The sequence below is a fragment of the Xenopus tropicalis genome, chromosome 4 (assembly GCF_000004195.4).
Source record: "Xenopus tropicalis strain Nigerian chromosome 4, UCB_Xtro_10.0, whole genome shotgun sequence".
Taxonomy (NCBI): Eukaryota; Metazoa; Chordata; class Amphibia; order Anura; family Pipidae; genus Xenopus; species Xenopus tropicalis.
In genome coordinates this window covers 107,493,447-107,519,887 of record NC_030680.2, presented here as the reverse complement: position 1 = coordinate 107,519,887, position 26,441 = coordinate 107,493,447, and the positions used below count along the sequence as shown (strand labels likewise).

The window sequence follows — 26,441 nt, the reverse complement described above, 5'->3', positions numbered from 1 at the left end:
CACCACAATCCCATTGTTTTTCTACACTGTGGTGCCTACTGTGAATTGTGGATCTCACAACTAGCAAATGAGGTATATTATGCCAGCCTGTTTTATGCATGGGACTTAGTAGTAGGCTGCCCTGGAAATCCAAGCTTGCAGGTAACAGGGAGAAGAACATGTATGGTTTGTTTATAATAAAAGACGGAATGTACTGTAGGAAGTGCATGACATCTGGAAGTGCATCCATACGGTGCCTGAGTGAATGCCTGGCCTGTGACATCACTGGTTGCTCCTCTGTAACTTGCCCCTTCCCACAACTGACAACATTCACCTCTAATATCCAGCTAAATAAACACAGTCAGACCTGTAAAACCTCACCTGACACTCAGTTAACATATACTTGGCGACAGGCTCATCTGTTTCTAAAGCCGCTACCTTATACATTCACAGCCCTGCTGATTTATGATCCTGAATTTTGTCCAAAAGCTTTATTCTTGTGCCAAACACAAGCACACGCAAGCTGCCTTCTCTATAAGGCCAAAGCTTTCTGAATCCCAAAGTGACTCAAACCCAGCCAGTCCAACACATTCACTGTGGGGATTTTGTGTTTTGTATTATAAAAACACTAGACTGTGAGCACACAGATACTGGATCCTGTATGTATGTATATCTTTATTTATAAAGCGCTACTTATGTACACAGCGCTGTACAGTAGACTGACATTTTGTTTAGAGAAATATATAACTTTCATATATATCTCATTTGACTTGTATAATAATATAATTTTATATTCCCATTCTTGCCTTGGGCTAATGATTTACATAGATTAAAGGTTTTATTTTTAATCGTTCATGGATTGTCACCTTAACCATTTCAAATCAGACCTCATGCTAAAGTGCTCATGGGTAATCATTTTTGGTACAGTCTCCAACAATCATCTACACATATTACTACTATGCTATGTAGCCTGTAGGATTCATGCATGTTATTTTTAAATTACAACCCTGAGCACTGATATAAGACATCCTGTACAAATCCATTCTGTACATGGTAGACCCAGCAATGGATCTTATTTAAAAATGCTTCTGTTATGCCCACCATACTGTCCACCAGTTCCACTGTCACTATTCATTTTAGCATTTTTAGAAAACATTCTAGCACATGTTGGCATTGATTTGATATTGTTTCTTGGTGTTGTATTTATTGCTGAATTCTGCCTGGGCATCTTTCCATTCTCTGTGTTATGCCTTATCTCCACCCACAAGGTTCCTCAGATGTTCCTATCTAATGTCCTTGCCACTGACATGGAGGAATATCGTTTTTCGGCGTGCTACCTATATTTTATGCTGGCATTACATGGAAGTTTCTGGTCATGAATGTACAGTGAATATACCACATTTCCTATCATTTTGGCAGCCATGAGATTTGTATTTGAAAGGGACACAGGGAGATGACTATTCCATCAGATCTAATCAGGATCAAGTAATTAATATTGACACAATCTGGCTACACAAACATTGACAACTGATAAGGAATTATGTCTGGGTGTGCAGATTTACCCACAGGTCACCATGACTTGGATGGATTCTGTGCTCAAGTCCTCCTAGTGAGGAGCCATGTAGTTTGAGAACCATCATTTTAAATGCTACAACCACTAACTGGCATCAGAAAGGTGCAATCAGGTACAGTAAGTGTCCATATATATCCAGGGTTTTTTTTGCCTGTAGTTTTTGGGCGACTTGTGAATTGGAGAGAATTGCTTTTTGTCACCATTCATTTTCCAAATAAATTGTGCAGGGCAAATATCTAAGAAAGTACAAAAAGCAATATGTTGCAAATAATATCCTTTAAAATCCCATGACCTATTGAAATTAGTGCAATTATTTTATAGAAAATTCATGGATGCATTTTTGTCACAGTGATTTTAAAGGTGGGACTGGTGCAGAACATATCTCATGAACAAAAACACTGGAATAGCCTGTGATTCATTTCTTTAAATCAAGAAAATAAGCAAATGGTAATAAAACATCACACCCGCAGCAGACATGTAAATGGTATAATCATGTTTAAATTATATAAATAAATAACATAACACAGAATTAACATTTCAACCCATATATATATATATATATATATATATATATATATATATATATATATATATATATATATATAAATAGACTTTTTGGAAAAGAGAAGGAAAGAGGAACTAATAAGAACGTTATCATTGACATAAGTCTACTTGTACTTAAGGCATGAATTATTAGGAGTACAGTAAGCATTTGCTATTCTGCATAGCTTGGCACTTAAATCTTTCCTCTGCACTTATTCCTTACATGCTTTAAAACCTTTATCAAGAATTACTCATAAGGTTTATGAAATAGACTACAGATAAATCAAGTTCTATCAATGTATCTAAAATATAGATATGGAAATTCATGGGGCCCTGTATTCTGTGCAGACTAGCTTTGTGCAAACTGGGAAACTACCAGAATAAATGATGGTGTATGTAAAGATTTATCCATAAATCTTAATGTAGGTGTACATAGAAGAGGGCCTTTGTCTATGTAACTAATAATGCTACTGCTAGCTATTCAGTTGGCAGACTTGTTTCTATATCTGAGTGACAAAGTAGTGCCAAATTATAAAGCTGGCCATACACTAAGAGACTGACTGAGATCTGCTCATTCTGCAACGTTTCTGAATGAGTGGATCTTTCCCCGGATATTTTCAGCCAGATGACTGGCTGCAGAATTGCTCTTAAGGGCCTAAATCAGCAGTTTAAATCTGCCCGTGTATGTCCACCTTTAGACAATGAGACTGTGGAAATTGGATTCTTCCTTCAGTAAAACAAAAATAGCTAATAGCATAAATAGCTTTCCAAAAGTGGAATGCAAAGGGTGCCCACACAATGACTCTACAATCATAATGTTGTTCTTTTTAGGGGATTCCCTGTGAATATCCTTCCACATCTAGGGGTTGCCTATTCTAAAATACTAAATCTTTTTTGAATAATTACAGTATGAAATGGTAAAATCCTATATAATAACACTGGTGTGAAAGATTTGATACTAAATCTTTAACTTTAGTCTTCAAATATTTTCTACAATATCCACAAACATTTTTGGAGCTATTCATTCTGTAAATCGTTCATAAATGATGTAATACTTGCACTTCAAGTTTTACAATGGGTGCTCAAAGTAAAACCTGTAAACAAAACTCCACTCATATAATAAGGGCAAGTAAAAAAGCCTCTATAATGAAACCTTGCTTTTTTACCAGCAGAGAAGGCCAAAAGCATTAACTACTGGTCATAAAATGTTTAACATTTTCAGATGAGACAATATGTATTTGTATGGAAGGGTAGAATAATGCAGGCATGAAGGCAAGCTCTGGCACGCTATAATTATTTCAGTTATTCTTTAGTGGGAATGGATGGTTCCATAAACAGCAAAGGGTGCTGTGTTTTGCTCTGACTTTAACACTTAACCTGACAGAGGAAGGTGTAGACCGCCCCCCCCCCCCGAAACATTGTTCTGTGTGGCATAACTGGCTCAATAAACAAAGGACTGCACCAGCAAGAAGTGGTGAGTGCTGTTACTTCTTTCTTCTACCAAGTACTTCAACATTGTCATGGGTTTTGGTACAGCAACGAATCATAAGCACATTCTGGTATAAAATGTACTTATTTGGTTTTTGGATTACCAAACCCATGGGAAGAAAGATTATTCCATTACCCAAACGCAAGTTTGAATGGAACCAGTTTTACCTCTCCCTTCTGAAAAGAAATTTCAAAACATAATGAGTTGGCAATAAATAACAAATAAACTTGAAGATATTTCTATCTTGGGAATGAATGGTTCCCTGCCCCATTTTGCCAATTTACAATTAACAACCTTCCATAAGAATTTTCCGTGAGGAATGTAGACTTATTCTTTTCGATTGCAAAGGAACAGCAGTGTAAATCAATACGCTGCATGGCCTTGAGGGACAAGAGGGGTTAAAACAAAAGAACAAAAAATAACAGACAGTTCTGTACAGAATAGCCACAGGAACAGGAACCTCCAGGAGCTCTTCACAAAGAAGAGAAAGTTAGGATCGATACTTTAGGATTATGGGAACTGTATGGAAGAGAAAAAAGAACAAAGCAAATTACAAAACTGAATAATAAGCATTACCTTATATAACAAATAGGTAGATTATTTACTATACAGTTTTATACAGAGTATTTTCAGCAGTAAAACTGTAAATTACATTTGCTCTTTAAGTTAAAGTAAGTTAGCTTCAAGAAGGGGTTGAATGTTTTTTTAGCAAGTGAGGGAATACAGGGTAATGGGAGATAGGTACAAGTTGATCCGGGGACTGGTCCGATTGCCATCTTGGAGTCAGGAAGGAATTTTTTGCAGCAAATTAGAGAGGCTCCAGATGGGTTTTTTTTGCCTTCCTCTGGATCAACTAGCAGTTGGCAGGTTATATATAGGCATTAAGGTTGAACTTGATGGACGTGTGTTGTCTTTTTAACCTAACTTACTGTTTTTCTAATTTGCTTAAAATATACTGCCAAAAGAAATAGAAAATGAAAGAGGTATACAAATATGTTACAAAACTACTGATGCCTTGGGCTAAATGCAGGCAGAGAATCAGCCCCTACTCTGGCATCAGCCTTTCCTTGTGCCTTGTCCTACTGGCGACCCTCAGGCCGCATCTGGCTCATGGCCCCCCCACCTGTCTGGACTCTGTGACTGCTTATCTTTGTGTAGGCTTTAAATGGTATCAGTACTGAGATTAACGCCCCTGCATTGTTCACACCGCAAATTCAGGCTGTAATCCCCTGTATGGTTCATGCCTTTAACACCCTGTAGTTCACACTGCATTATAGTCAGTTTATAGTCTAAACCTGAGTTGAGAACAACGCAACTCAGGCTCAGCCCCCACATTGTTCACCTGTTCACACCTCAGACTGTATGAACAGTGCCAGCATTGTGTCACTGTATGTACTGCCTGCCCTATGTTGCCTGAGTGTGCCATATTTTTCCTGCTCTTTGCTACCTGTGTGCGCCATACTCTGCCTGCCCTATGCTGCCTGTATGTGCCATACTCTGTCTGCCCTATGCTGCCTGTGGGAGGTGAACATGGCAGGGGTTTGTTCTGGGTTGTTCCGAGTTTGTTAGCATTTGGAAATAGTCATTATATGGTCCATAAGGAGTGTAATTATGTGTTGGGGCTTTCCACAGGCGAGGCATATGAATTTAAGGGTGTGTCTTAATATGACATAATAAACTTCCTTCACAAATGAATGAAGGATGGTATCCTTCAGTGAGCATTAACCATTTGGGTTTTTGCTGTGCTACCGCCATTAATGTGTATATGGTCTTAAAAGCTCTTGTGATAACATGGGTGTGGTTTGAAAAGGGGAATGGTCAAAACTGGCTTCCATTATCGGCCCTCCACCACATAGGCCAGAAAAATTTTGGCCCTCGGTATCACAGGGGTTGGACAGCACTGATGTAGTGTACTGCACAACAAATAAATATTGCTTTAATCTCCCCTCCATCTTTATTTGCTTTGAAGTTGCCTGTGCAGTGACAACAGTACAGGAGGTGAACAGAGGACTAAGTTGATGCAATACATGCTTTGCTAACTATAATTTTTTGAGGCCCTGTGTCCCCATGTCTAATGTTTTCACTGAGAACAAGAAAATAAAATTGAAATTGCTTGTAAAATACAATATTAACAAGTTTCATTAGGTTTGTGAGCAATATACCTACCAATAATCACTAGTAGGATGATGACAAAAACCAGTGCTATAATTGCTTTCATCTGAAAAGCACAATAAACTGAATATTAGATGTATGGTAACCCAATTATTATGCAGGGAAAAGCTAAAATTCATGCAAACTGATAACCATTCATTGCTTTACTGGTAATTTGACAAAAATCCAAGTTGTTGAATGTATTACAGTTTGATGCACTACTTACCTTACACTCCCTCCACCACATCTGTCTCCTAAGCTGTCTTGATCTGCTGCTGAAGGCTGTGGCATTGTCTGATAAGCTTTCTGTGGCAGAACAGATATAGGATTGTGTGTTAGAAAAGTGCATAAGTTAGGGTGGCAATACAGTGAAAGATCTTTACCTGATATGCCCATCTTGAGGTGAGTGTGCCAAAAAATCAGATCACAATTGCAGCTACATGCAGGCCATTGGATCAAGGACTGCATCAACGTGCAGATCAGGTCCTCAAACCAACTGAAAATTAAACCTGCCCAATATTGGTCAATACTGCCCAGATATCGGTAGGGTTGGCCCATCAGAGGGCCCCATACAATGCCAATAAGCTGCCGAATTGGTCTGTTAGCAGCTTTTATTGGCCCCTGTATAGCCACTTTTAGTCAGCATTTCTTAGCATGGAAATAATGACTGCATATAAATTAAAGAATAAATAGATCAGAGAGCAATTTCTTATCTCACCGCTTACTGCAGGAGCTCCATTACCTGACTTGTCCTGCAGCTCATCCAACCTTTCTCCCCTTTCGATCACCCTTGTGATGTTTTCTTGCATGACATCGATGACTTCATCCACCTGGTTCTGTACACTGCAAATACAAATACAACTGGAACAACAACAAACAACTGCCAGTCTAGCAAGGTCATTTTCCTTTAGCTTAGCTAAAAATGGAAAGCCTTAACTTTTGGATTTCATTTCAAATTTATCCCACAATAAAGTTTTCATCATCAATATTTTTTAGTAACCTGTTCACTACTTTGCTGTTGCATGCCTTTAAGTACCCCACCATATGAACCAAGCCAGTTTGTGTTTGAGAAAGCCCTGTATGGGTGGGTCGTAGGAACCAATTTCTGCTCAAAGAAGAAGGTAAGTACTGAGGGTAGTTTAGCAAATGATAGATCTGACAGTATTAGTTTACCTTGGAAAAAGGGGCTTGCTTAATTTCTATTACATTCTTACTGTATCCAAACAAGTTTAAATTAATCTATTCAGAGAAAGTGGATCAGTTTCTAGCATGTTCGGAACTATATCCCCATTTGCATTTCACCCATTTACTCTTTAGCGCTTCTGTGATGGAATCCTTGTTTAATGGTTAGGGAGCAAAAGGTTACATTCCTGCATATAAAAAAAAAAAAAACACACAGAGAATTTAAACTGTCATTCACGCCATATTATTCAAAGACGCCAGCAACACTTTAGTCTGCAGGCTAATGTCACACAGGAAGACTGGAAGTGGCTACTTGCAGCGGATGAGATTTGACTGTTCCCTATAGTGACATTAAAGGCTAATGGATGGAGAGGAAGCAACGACACCAACATTTAGCCAGCTGCAAGCTGAGCCTTCCCATCTCTCTGTGAGCCATTAGGTTAATGCACAAATCATATTCTGCCAGGTATATATGTTCAATTCCATTAGCAGCATATGGAGATTTCAGTGCAGGATACACTGTAGCAGAACTATAGGACAATAACACAGTATGATGGATGTGAAGGTGTTACGCATACCAAGGCTGTTTTGGAAAAAAGAACTAGCTCAATAATTAGAAAAACATCCCTCTGACTCAGCCTTAGATAGAATTTATTTGAATTCCACTGATTGCTTCCAAATGACAGTAGTGAAGCAAAAATGCATCAAATGGTCCAATACACATTGACTATAGTCTTCAACCGAAGCTAATTTCATTTGCAGCTTGGGTCATTGTTATGAAGAGGAAAGTTGATACAGTATATTGATTATGTATGCTACATATGGGCAGCAAAGGTCAAAAACTGATCTTAGCAGCCCTCACCAACAGTAAGCTTATGGCTTATAGTTCTGGGATTCATCTGCATAACTGCCCCATTATTTAATGCCAAAAAATAAGAAAAGAGTGTCACGAGTACCAGGAAATACACGTAACCGTACAAGCACAACAGTATCCCATGAAGTAAACTGAGTAAGCAGAACAACAATTCACTTAACTCAAAGCAGATTAGCAGCATATCAACACAACTGCAGGTCTAATGGCACCTGCTAAGATCAAGTGTCAGAGACCATGGTCAATACCCTAGTAGTCATATTGGGACACCCAGGAGCTGCATATGGCAACCTAACCTGACACCTTTTCTCAAAAGAACAAATATTGAAATAAATGTAACATCTCAAAATGTGATGTATTCATAAACACAGTGGAATTTCTTTTCATACATGGACATTGTTGATTCCAGGTTCTGTTGAAGAATATGCATAATATGCATCCAATGTCGTCAATGAACCTTACCTTAACTTATCCAGCCCAGTATTTATATTTAGGTATTTCACCTTTTCAGCAACTCAGTATGTTATTTTACATGGTCAGCAATGATGGAAAAATAACTCACCCACCTTACCAACCCTAGTAAGGTATTTATTCACACTGCAGGGAACCTGCCACAGAAACTATAGCAATGAGTTTACTTATAATGCAGGTACCTCTATTAGTTCATGGCTATCCTAAGTAAAATCTATTTGTACAATGTGATATTTCATAAACCTATGATAAATATATCTCTGCAGGAAGCACGCTGGGATAGTTTATCTTCAGCTGTCTCTCATTAGACTTACTGTCTGATCTTGTCATTCCTTGGTCCAAACTTAGGTGCAGAAGGTCCCCTCCTGGCAAGAAAAAAAAGTCAGTCAGTTGCATATCATGTCACTGCAAAAGATCACTGCCATAAAAAAAATGCAGACAGAACATAACTGTGTGGGTGAAATTGTGAATTAATGACAGCAATAGAGTATCAGTGTGAATTGATTGTTTAACTTATACACTTTTGGGTGGATTTAACACCCTTAGGCCTCCTCCTTAGGTTCAAAGGTAAATTAGTACAAAAATAATTTTGAAATAAAGACACTGCTACAAACTGCATATTTGACCTTCTGATTGAAAACTGCATGTATACTTTAAAACAGCGGTTCTCAACCTGTGGGTCGCGATTCCTTTGAAGGTTGAACGACCCTTTCACAGGGGTCGCCTAAGACCATCGGAAAACACATATTTCCGATGGTCTTAGGAATAATTTTATGGCTGGGGGTCACCACAACATGAGGAACTGTATGAAAGGGTCGCGGCATTAGGAAGGTTGAGAACCACTGCTTTAAAATTCATGGTAACTATTCATAGTGCATGTCCTCATTCTAATATGGACATAAGAAATGGCTGTAGGTGAAAGTTTTACAGGAAGGTTCTAAGTGAAGTGCAGGTATTGGATCCCGTATCTGGAAACCCATTGTCTCGAAAACTCCAATTTAAGCAAATTGTAATATTTGGAAAGAAAAAAAAAGCTTCATTACCCACCCATTTACGAATTCCCTGTCGAGGCATTTATCATAGGACCCCTGTATTCTGCATTGCAGTGCCAGGAAAGAAAAACATTCCTCACATCCAAAATTTTAAACTAAATGAGCTGCCTTAAGTGGTATTACAGAAAAAATACTGTCTCATGGCAGCACTATATAAACACACAATACCAATGTGGTACGGTAGCTTTTGGGACTCTATGACTAAAAGCTGCCCAGCTCAACTCAAGTTAAAAAGTTATAGATCAGTGATCCACAGCCAGAGGTTTGAGAGCAACACGTTACTCACAAACCCCTTGGATGTTGCTCCCAGAGACCTCAAAGCAGGTGTTTTTTTTTTTTAATTCCTGGCTTAAAGGCAAGTTTTAGTTACATAAAAACCATGTGTACTGCCAAAAAGAACCTCCTGTAGGCTGCCAATAGCCAATCACAGCCCAAACTGGAAACCCCAGGAATTTTTTGCATGCTTGTGTTGCTCTCCAACTTTTTTTTTTATTTCAATGTGGCTGACGGTTAAAAAAGATTGGGGACACGATTACAATTAGATATTGGTGTATATAGTCTATGTATGTGCACTGGGGTTTGCTTGGAGCGGTTGAATTTGATGGAATTTGGCCTTTTTTTTTTTTTTTTTAACCTAACTTAACCATATAACAGACCCACTTGCTGGCACCAAGTATGAGGTTACATGATTTCCACTTTACATGTATGTATGTATGTATGTATGTATGTAGGTATAACTTTATTTATAAAGCGCCACAAGAGTACGCAGCGCTGTACAATCTTACAGAATACAAAATTACACACAGGGAGGACAAGTGATATAATAAATAAATACAATAAATATATATATATATATATATATATATATATATATATATATATATATATATATAAGTGCCATGTGGTATGAGACACAGTAGGAAGGAGGTCCCTGCCCCGTAGAGCTTACAATCTAAGTGACATAAACTACATAGCTGATGGCTGTAAAGCAAATCTAAGACATTCGTAACTATATAGAATATAGCATTCAGATTAGCATGTTATTTATCAGCACTTAGAAGGAGATTCATTGTAACATTTCCAAACTTACTTGCCTAATATATTAATACCATCAAGTCTTGTAAGCTCTTTTGGGCAGGGCTCTCTTCACCTCTTGTATCGGTTATTGATTGCTTTATATGTTACTCTGTATGTCCTATGTATGAAACCCAATTATTGTACAGCGCTGCGGAATATGTTGGCGGTTACTAAATAAATGTTAATAATAATAAGTCTTTGTATGACTTTTTGAAGATATATTGAAATGTATCCTGTCTGGAGTTCAGATCTACTTGTGAAATAAGTAGATAACATTATCTAATACATCAGCTCTCTTTGCTTTAGGCTCACATGGCAACACCATTAAAGCACTAGATTTATTTATATTGAAGATAACAAAAAATCTATTTGTATACCTTTTAGTTTACTTTAACGTATTATACAAGCACTTGGACAAATTTGTATAATCTAAAAAACATACCAGATAATTAGCACTAGCCCCAACCGGTCTGATAATTTAATCAACTTTTGTACTTGAATTTTAATATGGAATATGAATAAAAGTGACAGCATTTCCATTTAAAAAAAACACACACACAAAGAATATGGTTTATTAATCTTTGGCAATCTTTTAAAACTTTTCATGACAGTCACCCATTGTAAGCAATAAAACACCATGACGACATTCTAATAGATCTCACTGAACAGGGTATGAAATATTTCTAGAGGTTATGGTGATTTATCCTCAATGTGGTTTTTGCATCATGTCAGACACATCAGAGCAAATTAAAGGGGTTGTCAACTCAAAATGAATAGTGAAAGAAAATATAATTCTAAGCAACTTTCCAGTATACATTCAATTAGAAAAACTACTTGTGAATGTTACTGTTATTAAATATTGTATCTTGCTGCCTGGCTGTTTATATTCTCTGCAGTGGGGGCTCTAAATCTACACAACTTTGAAAGGCAGCTGACTAAAAGACCAGATGAGAAAGACCTGTTACATTATTTTAAAAAGCATACTCAGGGATCAAAAAGGGATAAAAAAAAAAAAAGAACAGGACAAAACACCGGTTTAAATTGCAACTACCTTTACCAGCCACAAAAATGCTTTATGGATCTTCGTCTTCTTAAGACAGACTTTTTGTCCTGCACACACTGTAAGGAGAGCCCCACTAGCACCCACTTCCCATAAACAAATTATTTACCTTCACAGACTTAGATGCCGACATGACTCGGCTATGTGTAAGCTTTCATTTGTTTTGCTTTTTCCTCCCACGCCTTTTTTGGATTTTGTTCCAGGATGTATTACTTAAATGTATGCTCCATTACAGTAACGGTATGGGTAGGGTCAACTGAACACACATTTTCCTCAAAGGGGTGGTTCACTTTCAGGTTAACTTTTAGTATGTTATAGAATGGCCTATTCTTAGCAACTTTTCAATTTATCTTCATTTTTTATAGCCTTTGAATGATTTGCTTTCCTCTTCTAACTCTTTCCAACTTTTAAAATCAAAAAGCTATTCATCTGTGAGGCTACAATTTTATTTCTATTGTTACTTTACTTTGTAATTTATAACTTATTTTTTTATTTAGGCCCTCTTCGATTCATATTCCTCTTTCAAACCACTGTCTGGTTGCTGGGTTAAATTGGACCATAGCAACCAGATAGCTGCTGAAATTCCCAAACTGGAAAGCCGCTGAACAAAACACGAAATAATTAAAAAAAACACAAATAATAAAAACTTGCAAGACCAATTGCAAATTGTCTCAGAGTAGCATCCTCTACATCAGTGATCCCCAACCAGTGGCTCAGGGGTCACATGTTGCTCCCCAACCCCTTGGATGTTGCTCTCTGCACCCCCAAACCAGGTAGTTATTTTTAAATTCCTGACTTGGGGGCAAGTTTTGGTTAAATAAAAACAATATTTCCTACCAAATAAAGCCCCCTGTAAGCTGATAGTGTGCATAGAGGCCCCTAATAGCCAATCTTAGCCCTTATTTGGCTCCTCCATGAACTTTTCTCCAAGTCTTTTAACATTTGACTGTGGCTCACAAGCAAGAAAGGTTTGGGAATCCCTGCTCTACATCATACTAAAAGTTAATTTAAAGGCGAACAACCCCTTTAAAACCAGTTCTACTTACAAAGATAATTACTCTAGAACACTGATTTTTTTTTTTATTATTTATCAAGTATAAAACCATGAAAAACTTTGCGATCTAAAAGCTGGCATGGTCATATTGAAGTCAATGGGAGTTGTCCTTATCAAATTGTATTTCTTTTGTATTCCTATTTAATCCACGTTTTTGTTTTTAGATTTTTTTTTAATAAATAAGGGATCTTTATTTTTAAAAATGTGAGTTTAGTCAAGGTTGAAAAAAAACCTCTAAAATTACACAAATCCGAGTGTCCTTGTTGATGTAGTATACTAAAAGATTGTAGATGTAAAAGATTGTAATGTACCTGGAATTGCCACAAATCACTGCATCACTTCCCAGTTTAGATATAGGGGTTACTGTGATATTACTAATCTATCATTCCTGACTAGTACCATATGCCTAATAATTAGAGATGCACCCAATCCATTTTATTCGAATTCAGCCGAACCCCGAATCCTTCGTAAAAGATTCGGCCAAATACCAAACCAAATCCAAATGTGCATATGCAAATTAGGTTTGCACAGTAAACGTAAACGTGTTTACGTGACAAAAAGTCACATGGTTTTTAGGATTCGAATTTGGTTTGGCCAGGAGCGTGGATTTGGCTGAATCCCAAACTGAATCCTGGATTCGATGCATCCCTACGAATGAATCCAACTTAATATATTGGGAATAAATAAAAACGGTGATAATGAATTCATATTTTTTTGTTGCATATTGATTAATTATACTCCATTGTGACACAGTGACAATCAACTCACAGGACACAAACAAGATACTAGTAGATTATGCCCTATATGTTTTTTTTCTCTGTCAAAATACCCCCAAAAACACTACTGTCATGTATTTGAAAATTGTATCCAGCATACTGGCTTGCAGAATTGCCTCATCACTGGAACACTGGCCAATGCCAGGAAACAAATCTGAGATATATATATGACATGTTACTTTTTAGTTTACAAGATTTGTGCTGTAATTGTAATTATATATATTTATAAGACCATAAAAAAAAACTTACAGGAAGAAATCTTCTTCTTCATCTGAGTCTTCTTCCAACAGATTCCTCTGAAAATAAAAAAAAAGGATTAGAAATTTCTACTCTAATAAAAACAATGATATAGATGTATTGGAAACCATCTTTCAAAGTCAAAATAAACTCTCTAACAAAATATAGGATTTCTGATTTTCCCCATCAAGAATGGATTCATGCCTTGCTTTTGAGGAAGCCATCATTCTTTAGCCCATTGAAGGGGATGCACACTTTTGTAAGTGACTGCAATTTAATGGACCATCAGTTGCATTCATTTGGTTGGTGACTTGAGCTGACAGTTTCCTCTTAGAAAAACCATCATCTGTGATGTTATGTGGTTCACCCACCAATAAGTCTGCCTGCCCACCACCAGCCTAAACACTGACTGAACTCTGCTTTTTTCTGTTTGCCAATGGAAACATCATCTCTTTGTAGCCCTGGTCAATTAAATTCAGTATATACACTATTTTCTATTAACGTGACTTGGAAAACAAGCTGAGCATTCTACGTGATAGACAACATTGAATATAAAAAAAAAGACTTACCCTTTCACTTTTAACTGAACCTGTAACCTCCTCATCGTGGAGGTGCCTCTTGAACTTTGGAGGCATACTGGGTTTCCTTTGATGTGAATTTGTGTTTTATGACAATGATCAGTGAGGGCAATGTATTTGTATAGCAGTCAGCCTTTGCAGTAGAAAGAGAGAGAGAAAAAAAAAGATGTTATTAGAAAATCAAACTAGAACTATACTATATAACTATACTATAGTTTATACTATTAAGTCTAATGGCACAAGGGGCTGTTTTAGGTGTTTTGAACAATGCTTTTGTAAGGAGCCCCAACACAGCTCCAAAGCACCCCAAACTCTCCCTATAGATTGAAATGTGCCCACAATATTATCTAGACAAATATCACCTGACAAGCACTGGAACAATGGACTGCCAAAGTCTATGAAGGGCAATTTCAGGTGCTAATTTGGGTTACTTAAAACCAGAGTGCTCAAAGATCCCACAACATGTGATTACCTTTAAGAAAAAAACCCCAAAATTAAGGAATTGGCGCATTCTAGGGTAAACATTATGCCCATGTAATCTGGAGGTATTATTTATTACATTTGGACTTGAGAAGTTTTACAGAAATGTTATGCACTGACAAACTAGTGATTTTTTTTTCTTGCTGAAATTAAGGGCTGAGAACTTTAGTTCCCATGCACACATATACAGGTTATTTCTACATAATTTCCAATTAACTATTATAGGACAAAGAATCTGCACAGTGATGGAAACCTTTGTGCACTGGGCAGGATTGCTTAACATGCATGATATATAAGCATTTTTGGAATAACTGTCTCACCTTTTCGAAAGGGAAATACTGGCATTTATATGGTTATTTTATTGGCTGAAACAGATAATTCTCCATGGTTTAAAGGAATGTCTGATGAAGAGACCCAGCTGCCCCTAAAACCTGGTCAATAAATATAAAACAAAGAGCTGCTTTTTTCTTTCTCAACCAACTAGGTTTGAAATTAAAAATACAAGCTGCCAATAATAAACTGCCAGGGACACAAAATAATAAAGATAATAAGTCTTAAGTCTTGGCTAATATTTGGCATATAAAGAAAAAAGCAGACTAAACTGCCAGTTACATAAAAAGAAATGAAAATATTCACATATACATTTCCTTCCAGAGCTAACAACCCCCCCCCCCCCCACCCCACCCCATTACACCATGATTCTGCATTTACAAGGAAAAAGAACACAATGTAGAATTATACACAGGGGCAAGAACATAGCTGCGAGTTCAGCAAAAACCTAAAAAATAATTCTTGCATTCTACTGTTCAAAAATGTATTACCCGAGGCTCTGTCCTGTTCTGCTCTGCTCTGGAGCTGGTGCTAAGGAAAGGGGCCTATAAAAGCTATTTTTCTCTGTACTGCATTTTCGGCGCCTGAATAAGGTGCTACCGCAATTATGAACATTAAGGGCCTTAAGTTTGCCTTGAGAGGAAACTTCCGCAATTTTGGGAAATTGCGGCACCGCATATGCCATACCACCGGCGATTGACATTTAAGCCGATGGGGTGGCATATCGGGGTGATTAGTCGCCCGCGACAAGGGAGATTTGTTGCAGGCGAATAATCTCCCCGTCTGCCACGGCCCTAAAGGAGAAGGAAAGTTACAATCACTTGGGGGTGCCAAAATGTTAGGCAGCCCCCCTCCCCTCAGTGACTTCAATCGCTTACTTGAAACCCCCAGCCGGTGCTCCTGTTTGGAGAAAACTGCAGTGGCCAGGGTGTATGCGAGCGAGCGTTCCTTCTTCTTTGCACATGTGCAGTAGAGTAAAAAGCCGGCTTTAACAAAATAGCTGGCTTTTTCATTCAACTGAGCATGCTTCGGCCCCTGGATTCCGAAGAAAGAAGATAAAAGGAAAAGGAACACTCGCTCACATATACCCAAGGCCACTGCAGTTTTCTCCAAACAGGAGCACCGGCTGGGGTATCAGGTAAATGATTACAATCAATGGGGGTGCCTAACATTTTATTTATCTCCATCCCATCCAGACACACTCCAATAATTCTGAAGTATCCAGCCGGATGCTTACTATATACAGTCACAATACAAAAGCACTTATTTTTGCATGTTATTTAAGTAATCCAGTGAAGTTAAAGAGTGATTCACCTCAAGTTAACTTTTATTATGTTATAAAATGATCAATACTTGGCAACTTTTCAGCTGGTCTTCATTTGTTATTTTGTATCGTTTTTGAATTATTTGGCTTCTTCTTCTAAAGCTTCCAAATGGGGGTCACTGACCAGGTCTGATCTGGGATTCAAAATAGGCCTGGCCAATTCAAGTACACAAAAGGCCCAAACAGCCCCCACCAGCCCAATAGTGACTGTCTATGGTATCTTACAGCAGCCCCTCTGGAATTTACCAGAATCCACATATCGTCAGTCCGGGCCTGTCACTGACCCTGTCTGTCAAAAACTATTGCTCTGTGAGGCTACAATTTTATTGTCATTCTCTTCATTACTTATCTTCCTAGTTACGTTCTCTCCTGTTCATATTCCAGTCTCTAATTCAAACCACTGCCTGGTTACTAGGGTAACTAAGATCAAAGCAACCAGATAGGTGCTGAAACTCCAAACTGAAGAGTTGCTTCGCAAAAAGCAAATTAATTAAAAAACCGTAAATAATAAAAATTAAGACCAAATGCAAATATAAATCTCCACGTCATACTTAAAAGTTAATTTTAAGGTGAACAACCCCTTTAAAAGTTCTACGTGTTCCAATCTATACAAAGTTGTCATCAAGATCATCCTTATGACAGTCAATGAGACTATATATGTACCCTCTATTGTACATGATAAAGATATCAGAGGTTATGGGAGGTTTCATGACCATATAGTGGCACAACGCAGCAAGACACAAATTTTAGAACTAAGCACTGATTATCACTATCAATTTACTGGATATTCATGGCTTGAGTACTGTGTGTGTGTATAATATATATATATATTATATATATACATACATACACACACACATAGAAGATAAATTAACAAGTAAAGCAATAGGTGGCCATAAGTGTGTAGCAATTCGTATTTAGTACAGTAACACAAACACTGGGATTTGTAAAGAGGAACCACTGACAAGAAGACAATAAGACCGAGCCATCTTCCTCACCGCCTGTGACTGTCACAAGACAAACTGGCAGCTGTAATATATTCGGACGGTTCACTATTGGGGGAATCCCTCCCAACTAGAGCCGATGCGGCAGACCTGTACCTGTTCGGATGAGACTCCAGCGATGCTCAGCTCTAAGCTTATTCACTGGCTAACATGGCGCTCCAGCTGACTGTAAACCATCCATCGCTCGAAACGCGATTCACCGTCCTGTTCCCTTTAACCCTCTGAATGATCTAGAGTTCGGCGTTCTCACAATGCGCAAGCGCACTGGCACAGTGTGAAGCCAGCCTGCCAGCACCATTGTAGGACTGAAATTAATGATTTGACGTTGTTTGTATTCATTAACGCCGTACAAAATGTTTTTTTAAGTATTAATTACATCTTTTAAGATGAAATAGAGACATTAAAGAAATGTTGTCATTATTTTTAGTATTGAACAAATATTTGCTCTTTCATTTTATTTTAAATTGTCTCTTTCTTAGGCTAATATCCCATGGGGAGATTTAGTCGCTGTGATTTTTAAAAAGTGAGTCGCTTTTAACAAGTCACTTGTCTTTTCCTAACAAGCGATTACAACAATGGAGCAATTCTATTTCCCACAAATCCAAGTGTCATATTCCACAATTAGAAATTATATTCAGTGCAATGGGGAAATCGCAGCAGCTTCCATCAGTGGGTTTTACTTTCAGCGATTCCAGTAGTTTTTAATGACATTGCTTTCTTTGTAAAATCACTCAAAAAAGGGTCTCATATCGATTCAGAGCGTTAAGCGATTTGAAGTAGTATCGTCTTCGTTGTCGTGGGCAACTAATCTCCCCACAGTGCCATCCCACCCATTCTAGCCGGTGGGATGGCATTGTGGGGAGATTAGTCGCCCGCGACAACAAAGATTTGTCGCGGGGTGACTAATCTCCCCAAGTACCACTGCCCTTATACTGTAGAGTAGACATTTACATAGATAGGGTTTATTGGTCCCTTTGTAGGGCACTTACTCCTAGTGCAAGGTTATGTGTTTGCTTGTGTGTATTTATAACACCTTGGGGCACATTTACTAATCCACGAACGTCCGAAAAGCGTCCGAATGCTTTTTTTCGTAATGATCGGTATTTTGCAATTTTTTTCGTAAGTTGTCACGACTTTTTCGTAGCCGTTATGACTTTTTCGCAAATTGTCGCGACTTTTTCGTAGCGTTACGACTTGCGTGAATTGTTGCGATTTTTCGTAGCCGTTGCGCCGAGTACGAAAGTTTCGGATTCATTCAAGCTTCAGTATCGTGACTTTCCTTGGGTCGGGTTGGAGCTGCAGAGTGCCATTGAGCCCTATGGGAGACTTTCCTTGGGCCAGGTTGGAGCTGCAGAGTGCCATTGAGTCCTATGGGAGACTTTCCTTGGGCCGGGTTGGAGCTGCAGAGTGCCATTGAGCCCTATGGGAGACTTTCCTTGGGCCAGGTTGGAGCTGCAGAGTGCCATTGAGTCCTATGGGAGGCTTTCCTTGGGCCAGGTTGGAGCTGCAGAGTGCCATTGAGTCCTATGGGAGGCTTCCAAAATCATGCAAAGTCTGAAAGGTTTGCCCGCCGTTTACAAGCGCTCAATACAAAAAAGTAGCGACAATATACGAGCAAATCCTAACGGCTACGAAAAAGTCGTAACGTCGACGAAAAAATCGCAAAAAATGCGAAAAAGTCGCGTGAATTGTTGCGATTTTTCGTAGCCGTTGCGCCGAGTACGAAAGTTTCGGATTCATTCAAGCTTCAGTATCGTGACTTTCCTTGGGTCGGATTGGAGCTGCAGAGTGCCATTGAGCCCTATGGGAGGCTTTCCGTGGGCCAGGTTGGAGCTGCAGAGTGCCATTGAGCCCTATGGGAGACTTTCCTTGGGCCAGGTTGGAGCTGCAGAGTGCCATTGAGTCCTATGGGAGACTTTCCTTGGGCCAGGTTGGAGCTGCAGAGTGCCATTGAGCCCTATGGGAGACTTTCCTTGGGCCAGGTTGGAGCTGCAGAGTGCCATTGAGTCCTATGGGAGGCTTTCCTTGGGCCAGGTTGGAGCTGCAGAGTGCCATTGAGTCCTATGGGAGGCTTCCAAAATCATGCAAAGTCTGAAAGGTTTGCCCGCCGTTTACAAGCGCTCAATACAAAAAAGTAGCGACAATATACGAGCAAATCCTAACGGCTACGAAAAAGTCGTAACGTCGACGAAAAAAACGCAAAAAATGCGAAAATGTCGCAAAATGTTCGTTTCCAATCCGAATTTTTCCCATTCGGATTTGGATTTGTGGATTAGTAAATGTGCCCCCTTGTGTTTCATACCTCTTCTCATTAGGGTTGCCACCTTTTCTAGAAGAAAAAGTATCGGCCTTCCTATAATTTTATCTTTTTTTCTATTAATAATATTGGCATCAGGCATCATCATTCGGTGCATCCCTAAAGAAAATTTCATTCTTTTTAGTATAGCTTAATTAACATGTTTGAATGTATATATGAATGTACTGAAAGAAGTATATGGAATACTTTAGCAGAATGAAGATGACTGACAGGCCAGGAAAATAATGGACTTCTGCTACTTCTGTATGGAGGCTGCTTTTCCAGAACTGTTGCCACAAACAGGTTTCACTGGGACCAAGGGACCTAGCTCCAACCATAAAAACAAGTGCACATAAAAGAATATCAGATAAAAAAACAACCGTTTGTTGCTGTCTTCTGAAATGTTTCTATTGCCCTTCTCATTCCCCATATCTCTAAGCTGAAGGAATTCATTCTAATTCTGTACATAATATGCTTTCTGTAGTTTCTAAACATTAGCAAAGGGACATCTGTCTCTATGCTTCAGCACTTCAAAATATGCTTGTGGTATGTGCTTAGTTTGTACTACATAGTATTATCTGAAAATCCAGTAAGGAAATACTGCAAGAGCCAATGTTCTGTCTGGAACTGAGATGTACATTCTGGTACTTCAACCCTGCCCTGCAAATCACCTTGCAGCAATATAATTCAGTGACTATCCAATCCCCATTCCATTGGGCTGAGAGATTCTCTGTGAAAGTCATCAGTCTGGTTAACCAACACAACATTCTTAAGGCCAAGAATAAATTGCAATGTATTAGGCAGGCTTTTTATTTGGCATGAGCCAATGTTACTGAGATTCTGAGCTTTTCTATATCCCTTTTATGCAATATATAAATGCATTATAGTTATAAATCATGATTTCATTAAACACTGATTATACAAAAGACATTATAATCATATAATATACAGTTTGGTAATTTCCCTATGGGGCCAAACTGTAAATTATATCCTTATAAATGGTGCTTAGTGTTGTCATCAGTTATAATCAGAGCTTAATGATGTAATTTCTGTCACATGACTCACTAAAACCTGTATGATATAATAAATAAAGTACCACCTGTTGTAAAATATGAGGATATTAAAATAGGGGGTACTTTATTCACTATATCTTTACTAAAAGCCAAAAGACAGAAAATAGAGCTGTGCTGGCATTAAAACTAATGTTATTATTTGGTTAACTCAGTATGATTAGCTGGAAGGAAACAATCCATTCTTCCCAGTTAATCAAGTTTCCCTTAATAGTCTGCCTTCTATACAGAATACATGGTAAGAAACTTGGAATCACAAGCAAAGGTAATTGCTCTAGGTACTGCATGATGTAATATAATTAGTCAATTCCTCTGTACCATCAAACCCTACTGGACTTGATGTTGGGTAATGGAAGAGCAGAGCCGCCTAGTGCTGGATATCAAATGATATCTCAATATGCTCATCTTTTAGTGTTTTAAAGCTTTCCCTATTTATTGGGTCATGGCTGGTGAACAAAGGTAAATCTCAACCAGAAATGGGTTTTTTTTTATAAATAGGGGTGTTTTGCAGGTATAAGGAACTTTTTAAAGCTAATGTTGCTTTTTTTGGAGTGTGCTGGTCACTTAAAACTCCTATGTATCTGAGCAGGAAGGGTAAAGAGTTTTTAGACAAGTATGTGTGGGTGGGATAAATTTAGCATAGGCGCCTGCCCCCATTTCAGCATTCTTGACAACATTTGGGATTGTCAGGGTTACCAGCTAAATTAACTGATAGAAGCCCGTGCTGAATACCTTCTAGTAAACATTGCCATGACTTAACAAAACTGGAGGCTAATTGCAATTTAAAGTAAGATTTAATGCTGAAAAATAAAGAAAATGAAAAACAAAATGGCAGAGGCAAGTCGATAAAACAGGCAATGGTCTGGCCAGGTGACAGGCAAAGTCTAAATAACAGGCACAGGGTCAGACCACAGTAGAATAATATCAGGACAAATTACGAGAAGACACACAGAAACTCTGGATAGAGGTTCTCAGGAAGCTTGGTCACAGGGGAAAGATTATATGATCCAGCCCTGAGTAGGAGGAGAGGCAGGGTTGAATAGCCCCTTAATTGGGCAATTACCTGCAGTTGCACCTGATGCATCTGGAGCTGAAAGCCGACACAGGCAGAGGGAGAGTAATACATTATCACAAATTAGGACTCACAAGTGTTGCTTTCCTCTACGTTCCACCGATGGGAAGTGGAGAAACAAACGCACCCTATCATACCTAATGCGTCTGTACTCACACAGGTCCATGTAAGCGCCAAACACAGGTAGAACTCAGAATGTTACACTTTTCCGTTAGTTTCTGCGCTTCCCTGCTGTGGAACACAGAGAAACGCAATGCAGGGAAGCACAGAAGCAATCGCTCATGAATAGGAGACCTTACAAGGCAGAGCCCACAATTCCTCCTGTGGCCCAGTCAGTAGTAGCAGTGGTCAGTAGACCCTTTAAACCAAATAGTTTCTGACAGAGATACACCAAATCCATAGGTCTAGATCAGCTTCAACTACATATGATCCTGGAACGAGAGCATCCAGCTGAGCACCCCAAAAAGCTAAGGCAATCAGGGCAGTACTTGATGTCTGCAGGTCTGTGGTTTAGGATGGAGAAGGGTGGCCTGGTCCACCACTTCTCAGTGCACTGGTACATTGTGGTGCTCAGGTCATGATGTGACTGCTCCCTGATCCTTGGCATTAGATTTCAATTTTGTCATGATGTTGGCAGCTTGTGCAAGTAGACCTTTAAAGGAACAGTAACACCAAAAAATTAAAGAGTTTTAAAGTAAATGAAATATAATGTACTGTTGCCCTGCACTGGTAAAAGTTGTGTGTTAGTTTATATATAATAAGCTGCTGTGTAGCCCCGGGGGCAGCCATTCAGGCTGGAAAAAAGGAGAAAAGCCAATGTATCCACTATACTGGCCATTTTAAATTAAGCTTACCTGGTGTCTGCCTTCAAATGAAAAATGCTGGAAATAGTGAGTTAGGAGCAGACGCAGGGCTACAGGAGGGATAGCTGTGTTCTAAAGTCTCTTAATTTTTCATTTATTGCAAGAAGAAAAAATTATGTGTTAAAGATTTAAAGATTTACCAAATAAAAAGTATTTTTTTTTCTATGTTCATAAAAATCTATGTTCATAAAAATTTATAGAGTTGAACTGGCAGGAAGACTGATTAAATCTCTTTACTAAAAAGGCAAATAGTTTTTAGTTCAGGAAAATTGGTTATTTTGCACAGTTTATGTGCCTATATAAAAAGTCCAGTCAGTTGTGACTAATAACATAAACAGGTGAGTATTTCAACACCCAAAGATAATGTTGTTATTGAGTGTAGAAATACTATTGAAATTAATAATTAATCTATTGTTAACAATAACAAAACAGCTAGCCAGACATAGAATCTACATTACTAAATGAATTAATATTTCACATTTTAAACAGTAGATTTGGGCGGCACTTCTGCCTTGCACTGCTGGGTTCCTGAGTTCAATCCCAGCCTGGGCCCCATCTGCAAGGTGTTTGTATGTTCTGCCCATGTCTGCATGGTGGGTTTTTCACCAGGTAATCCTGTTTCCTCCCGCACTCCAAAAACATACAGACAGGTTAAATGGCTTCTGACTAAATTGACCATAGTGTGTGTGACTGTAATAGGGACCTTAGATTGTAAACTTCTCTGGGGCAGGGACTGATGTGAACAATGAATAATCTTTGCAATGTGCTGCGAAAATGTGTTGGTGCAATATAAATAAAAGGAAACAAATAATAGATTTATAACATGTGTAACTTCATAACTTGTACTGGCCACCTGGCCTCTACCTGAGGTGTTTTAGGGGGTCCTCTCATCTTTTTGATCAGCGAAATACAAAATGAGCCTGAAACATGAAGAAATAGTGGGTGATGGAGAGACCAAGGAGCACAACTGTCAATAGGGACTGTAGCAGTATATGATAAATATGCCTCTCAAAGTCACATACAAATGACTAGAGAGTGGGCGAATTTTATGGTCATGAGCTCTTATTTCACACTTAAAAATCTGCCCCTGAATGTATTAATGGAAAGCCCTCTGGCTTATGCTTATAGAGGCAGGAATAGATAAGCTTTCACACAAAATGCATGTATTTGTGAGAACAAATGGTCATTCTTGTTGGTGGCCAACGTTCCCCATGTTTCATTAGCCTTGCACCTTTCTATTCCCCTCATTTTCTTAATTTCCTAAAAAATACTTTCAGCCCATTTTCCTTCCCATAAGTGCATTTTTAAATGATTATGTTAACAAAACTGAAATTCTCCCTTTCAGTTTTTGGAAATACAATTGAGAGAATTTAAACAAGAATATAGATTCATGTTTAAATTCTCTCAATTGTATTTCCAATAACTGAAGAACCATATACCTTTCACAGTACGCGTACTTCTTTTGACACCCACTGAAATAGCCATTGTACAGAGTGCTGTATGATACGTCACTATACTGTATGGTTTGCTTGTTTTATTCTCTCTTTTGTTTAGCAAAAGCACCAGTAAGAAGCATGGAGCTTTGCATATTTTGATTTGAGTAACATGGTGTATTATATTTTAAAATCAGTGGCACTAAATTTCTTTTAAATGTGTTTATACTGAGGCAGATGGTGGCACTTTATTGTTACTGGACTACGGATTGGAGAAAGTCATAGGAAATCTATTACTGCCAAGGTCTTGTTGTTCTGCCTGGAAAATGACTCATGCATTTACAGAAAGATCATGTTTTTAAGACATACTGTTATTCTGCTACTACTTATTTCATAACACATTCATCACATTTTCGTGTTCAGTATTATTAGATTGAATAACCAGTATCTTCCATATTCAGCATAGCAGTAAATAAAAAATAAAGAAAAAAATTGTATTTCCAACTCTTACTAAAGCAAATTGGACATGATAGAAATATATCTAGTGGGCAGTAATAAACAAGGCTTTAGTTATACCAGGGGGCACCATACAGGTTGGCTAAATTCACCAGATATCCAGGGAGTTTTACACTGGGGAACAGAGGACCTCTGTCTGATCACATATACATATATATATATATATATATATGCCCAAAGGAAAGTAAAATAGTGGAATTCTTTGCAACTAAAGCGATAAAATCCTTGTTTTTTTTTTATATCTGCCTAGTTCACTGCTGCTTTACAACACTTGTAGTATTTATAGATTTCAAACATGAATCTATTCCCTCTAACTTGAAATTTTCAAATGCTTCCCTTCTTTCAGTCTGTCAGTCTGTGTTAAGCAACATAAATTTTAAAACCTGCTTCTATTACATGTAATGCCAGTCTGTATCTTGGCACATCTTTCTTAATAAAAGGTTACAATTCTTGCTTACCGTACAGACATACCCCCTTATCTTTTCTATTTACACTCTTCCTTCAAAACATGGTATAGCATTCTATGGCGTCTGTTTACTAAGGTGCGATTGACAGCGACAATGACTTGCACCAGAAAAAAAACACAAGAATAGGTTTACTAAAAGTGCAAGCACTTTTGTCATTGCAAATTTTCTGGTGCACATATATATTATCACCTATTATCACATTCATGCTACGTAAATTGTCTCGCAAGTTTACTAAAAATTATTGACAAAATTGTTGCCAATTTTTTAAATTCCCAAGATTTATAGCAGATAATGCAGTTACCCTAAATGAGCACCAAAAAACTTGCAACTTGCCTGAAATATCGCAGAAGCTAACTGCTATGCTTGCATAAATATCACCACTTATCGCAAGACAAATCTGTCTCGTCGCACTTTAGTAAACATGGGAGTGGCCTTAAATTAGTCGCAAGAATATTTGCAGCAATAATAGGCAATAGTTTATAGACAATTTTTACAAACCTTGGTAAACAGACACCTATATTCCCTACCCCGTCACATGACTCATTCAGTCATGTTTAAGCAATACCAATGCCCATACCTGGGGCACACTTACCTTCCAATTTGTGCCTGTATGTTACCCAACCACTTAGATTGTAAGCTCTAAGGGACAGGGACCTCCTTCCTACTGTGTCTCATACCACATGGCACTTACTCTTTGTGCATTTATATATATTTATTGTATTTATTTATTATAACACTTGTGCTCCCTGTGTGTAATTTTGTATTTTGTAAGATTGTACTGTGCTGTGTATCCTTGTGGCGCTTTATAAATAAAGTTATAAATACATATCATATTCTCATCCAGTGTCATTTTATGAGCTAAGCTTTTCATATTAGTGAACTTATATTTAATACTGATGCCAGTCTTCTAGCCCTTCCTATAATATCTGCTAACCCCATCTACATTTCCACACACATTTTCTTCTACTGGGCCCAGGTCCTTATCTAACTGATCTTCCGTAGCATTTCTCACTGCTTCCACCCCCCCATGTCTAGTATAGTGAAACCTCAATGTTGGATACCCTGATTTTAAGTTTCCTCTCATTTAAAACAAATTTTGCGATCCCACAAATATATAATGTATAGTACATTTCCCTGATTTTACATTTTTTTCTGGCCCCTTGTTAACTATAAAATGTTGATTTTTTGTTTTTGTTTTTTTTATTAAATATCCAACATTCTAATTATCCTTTCCCCAAAACAGTTGCACCATCATTAAGCCAAATGAATGGATAAAGTTGCCTAATGTGTGTACACAAGAACAAGAAAGGGCTTATCACCCCCTTACTAACTTGAACTGAGGAAGAGAATTTGAGATGAGACAAGGGATTGGTTAGTACGTTAAGAAGAAAGCCACAATAAAGCTTGATTTTGGATACCAGCCAATGGAGAAGAAGCATCAGCATGGTGGACAGTACATAAACCAGAGGATAACTCCAGGAAAATTAGTATAT

General features: G+C 38.1%; 1 protein-coding gene across 2 annotated transcripts; it reads right to left on the bottom strand.

The window, feature by feature from the left end:
• Positions 1-639: 639 nt before the first annotated feature.
• vamp4 (vesicle associated membrane protein 4) lies at positions 640-17,347 on the bottom strand. 2 transcript variants are annotated; one of them, XM_031900103.1, is made up of 8 exons: positions 14,894-14,999; positions 14,085-14,226; positions 13,528-13,574; positions 8,574-8,624; positions 6,478-6,578; positions 5,962-6,041; positions 5,751-5,802; positions 640-4,103 (listed from the first exon to the last, which is right to left on the bottom strand). In XM_031900103.1, the coding sequence occupies exons 2-8, from the start codon at positions 14,148-14,150 to the stop codon at positions 4,075-4,077; spliced, it is 426 nt and encodes a 141-aa protein (XP_031755963.1). In that variant the 5' UTR covers positions 14,151-14,226; positions 14,894-14,999; the 3' UTR covers positions 640-4,074.
• Between the last annotated feature and the right edge of the window lie 9,094 nt (positions 17,348-26,441).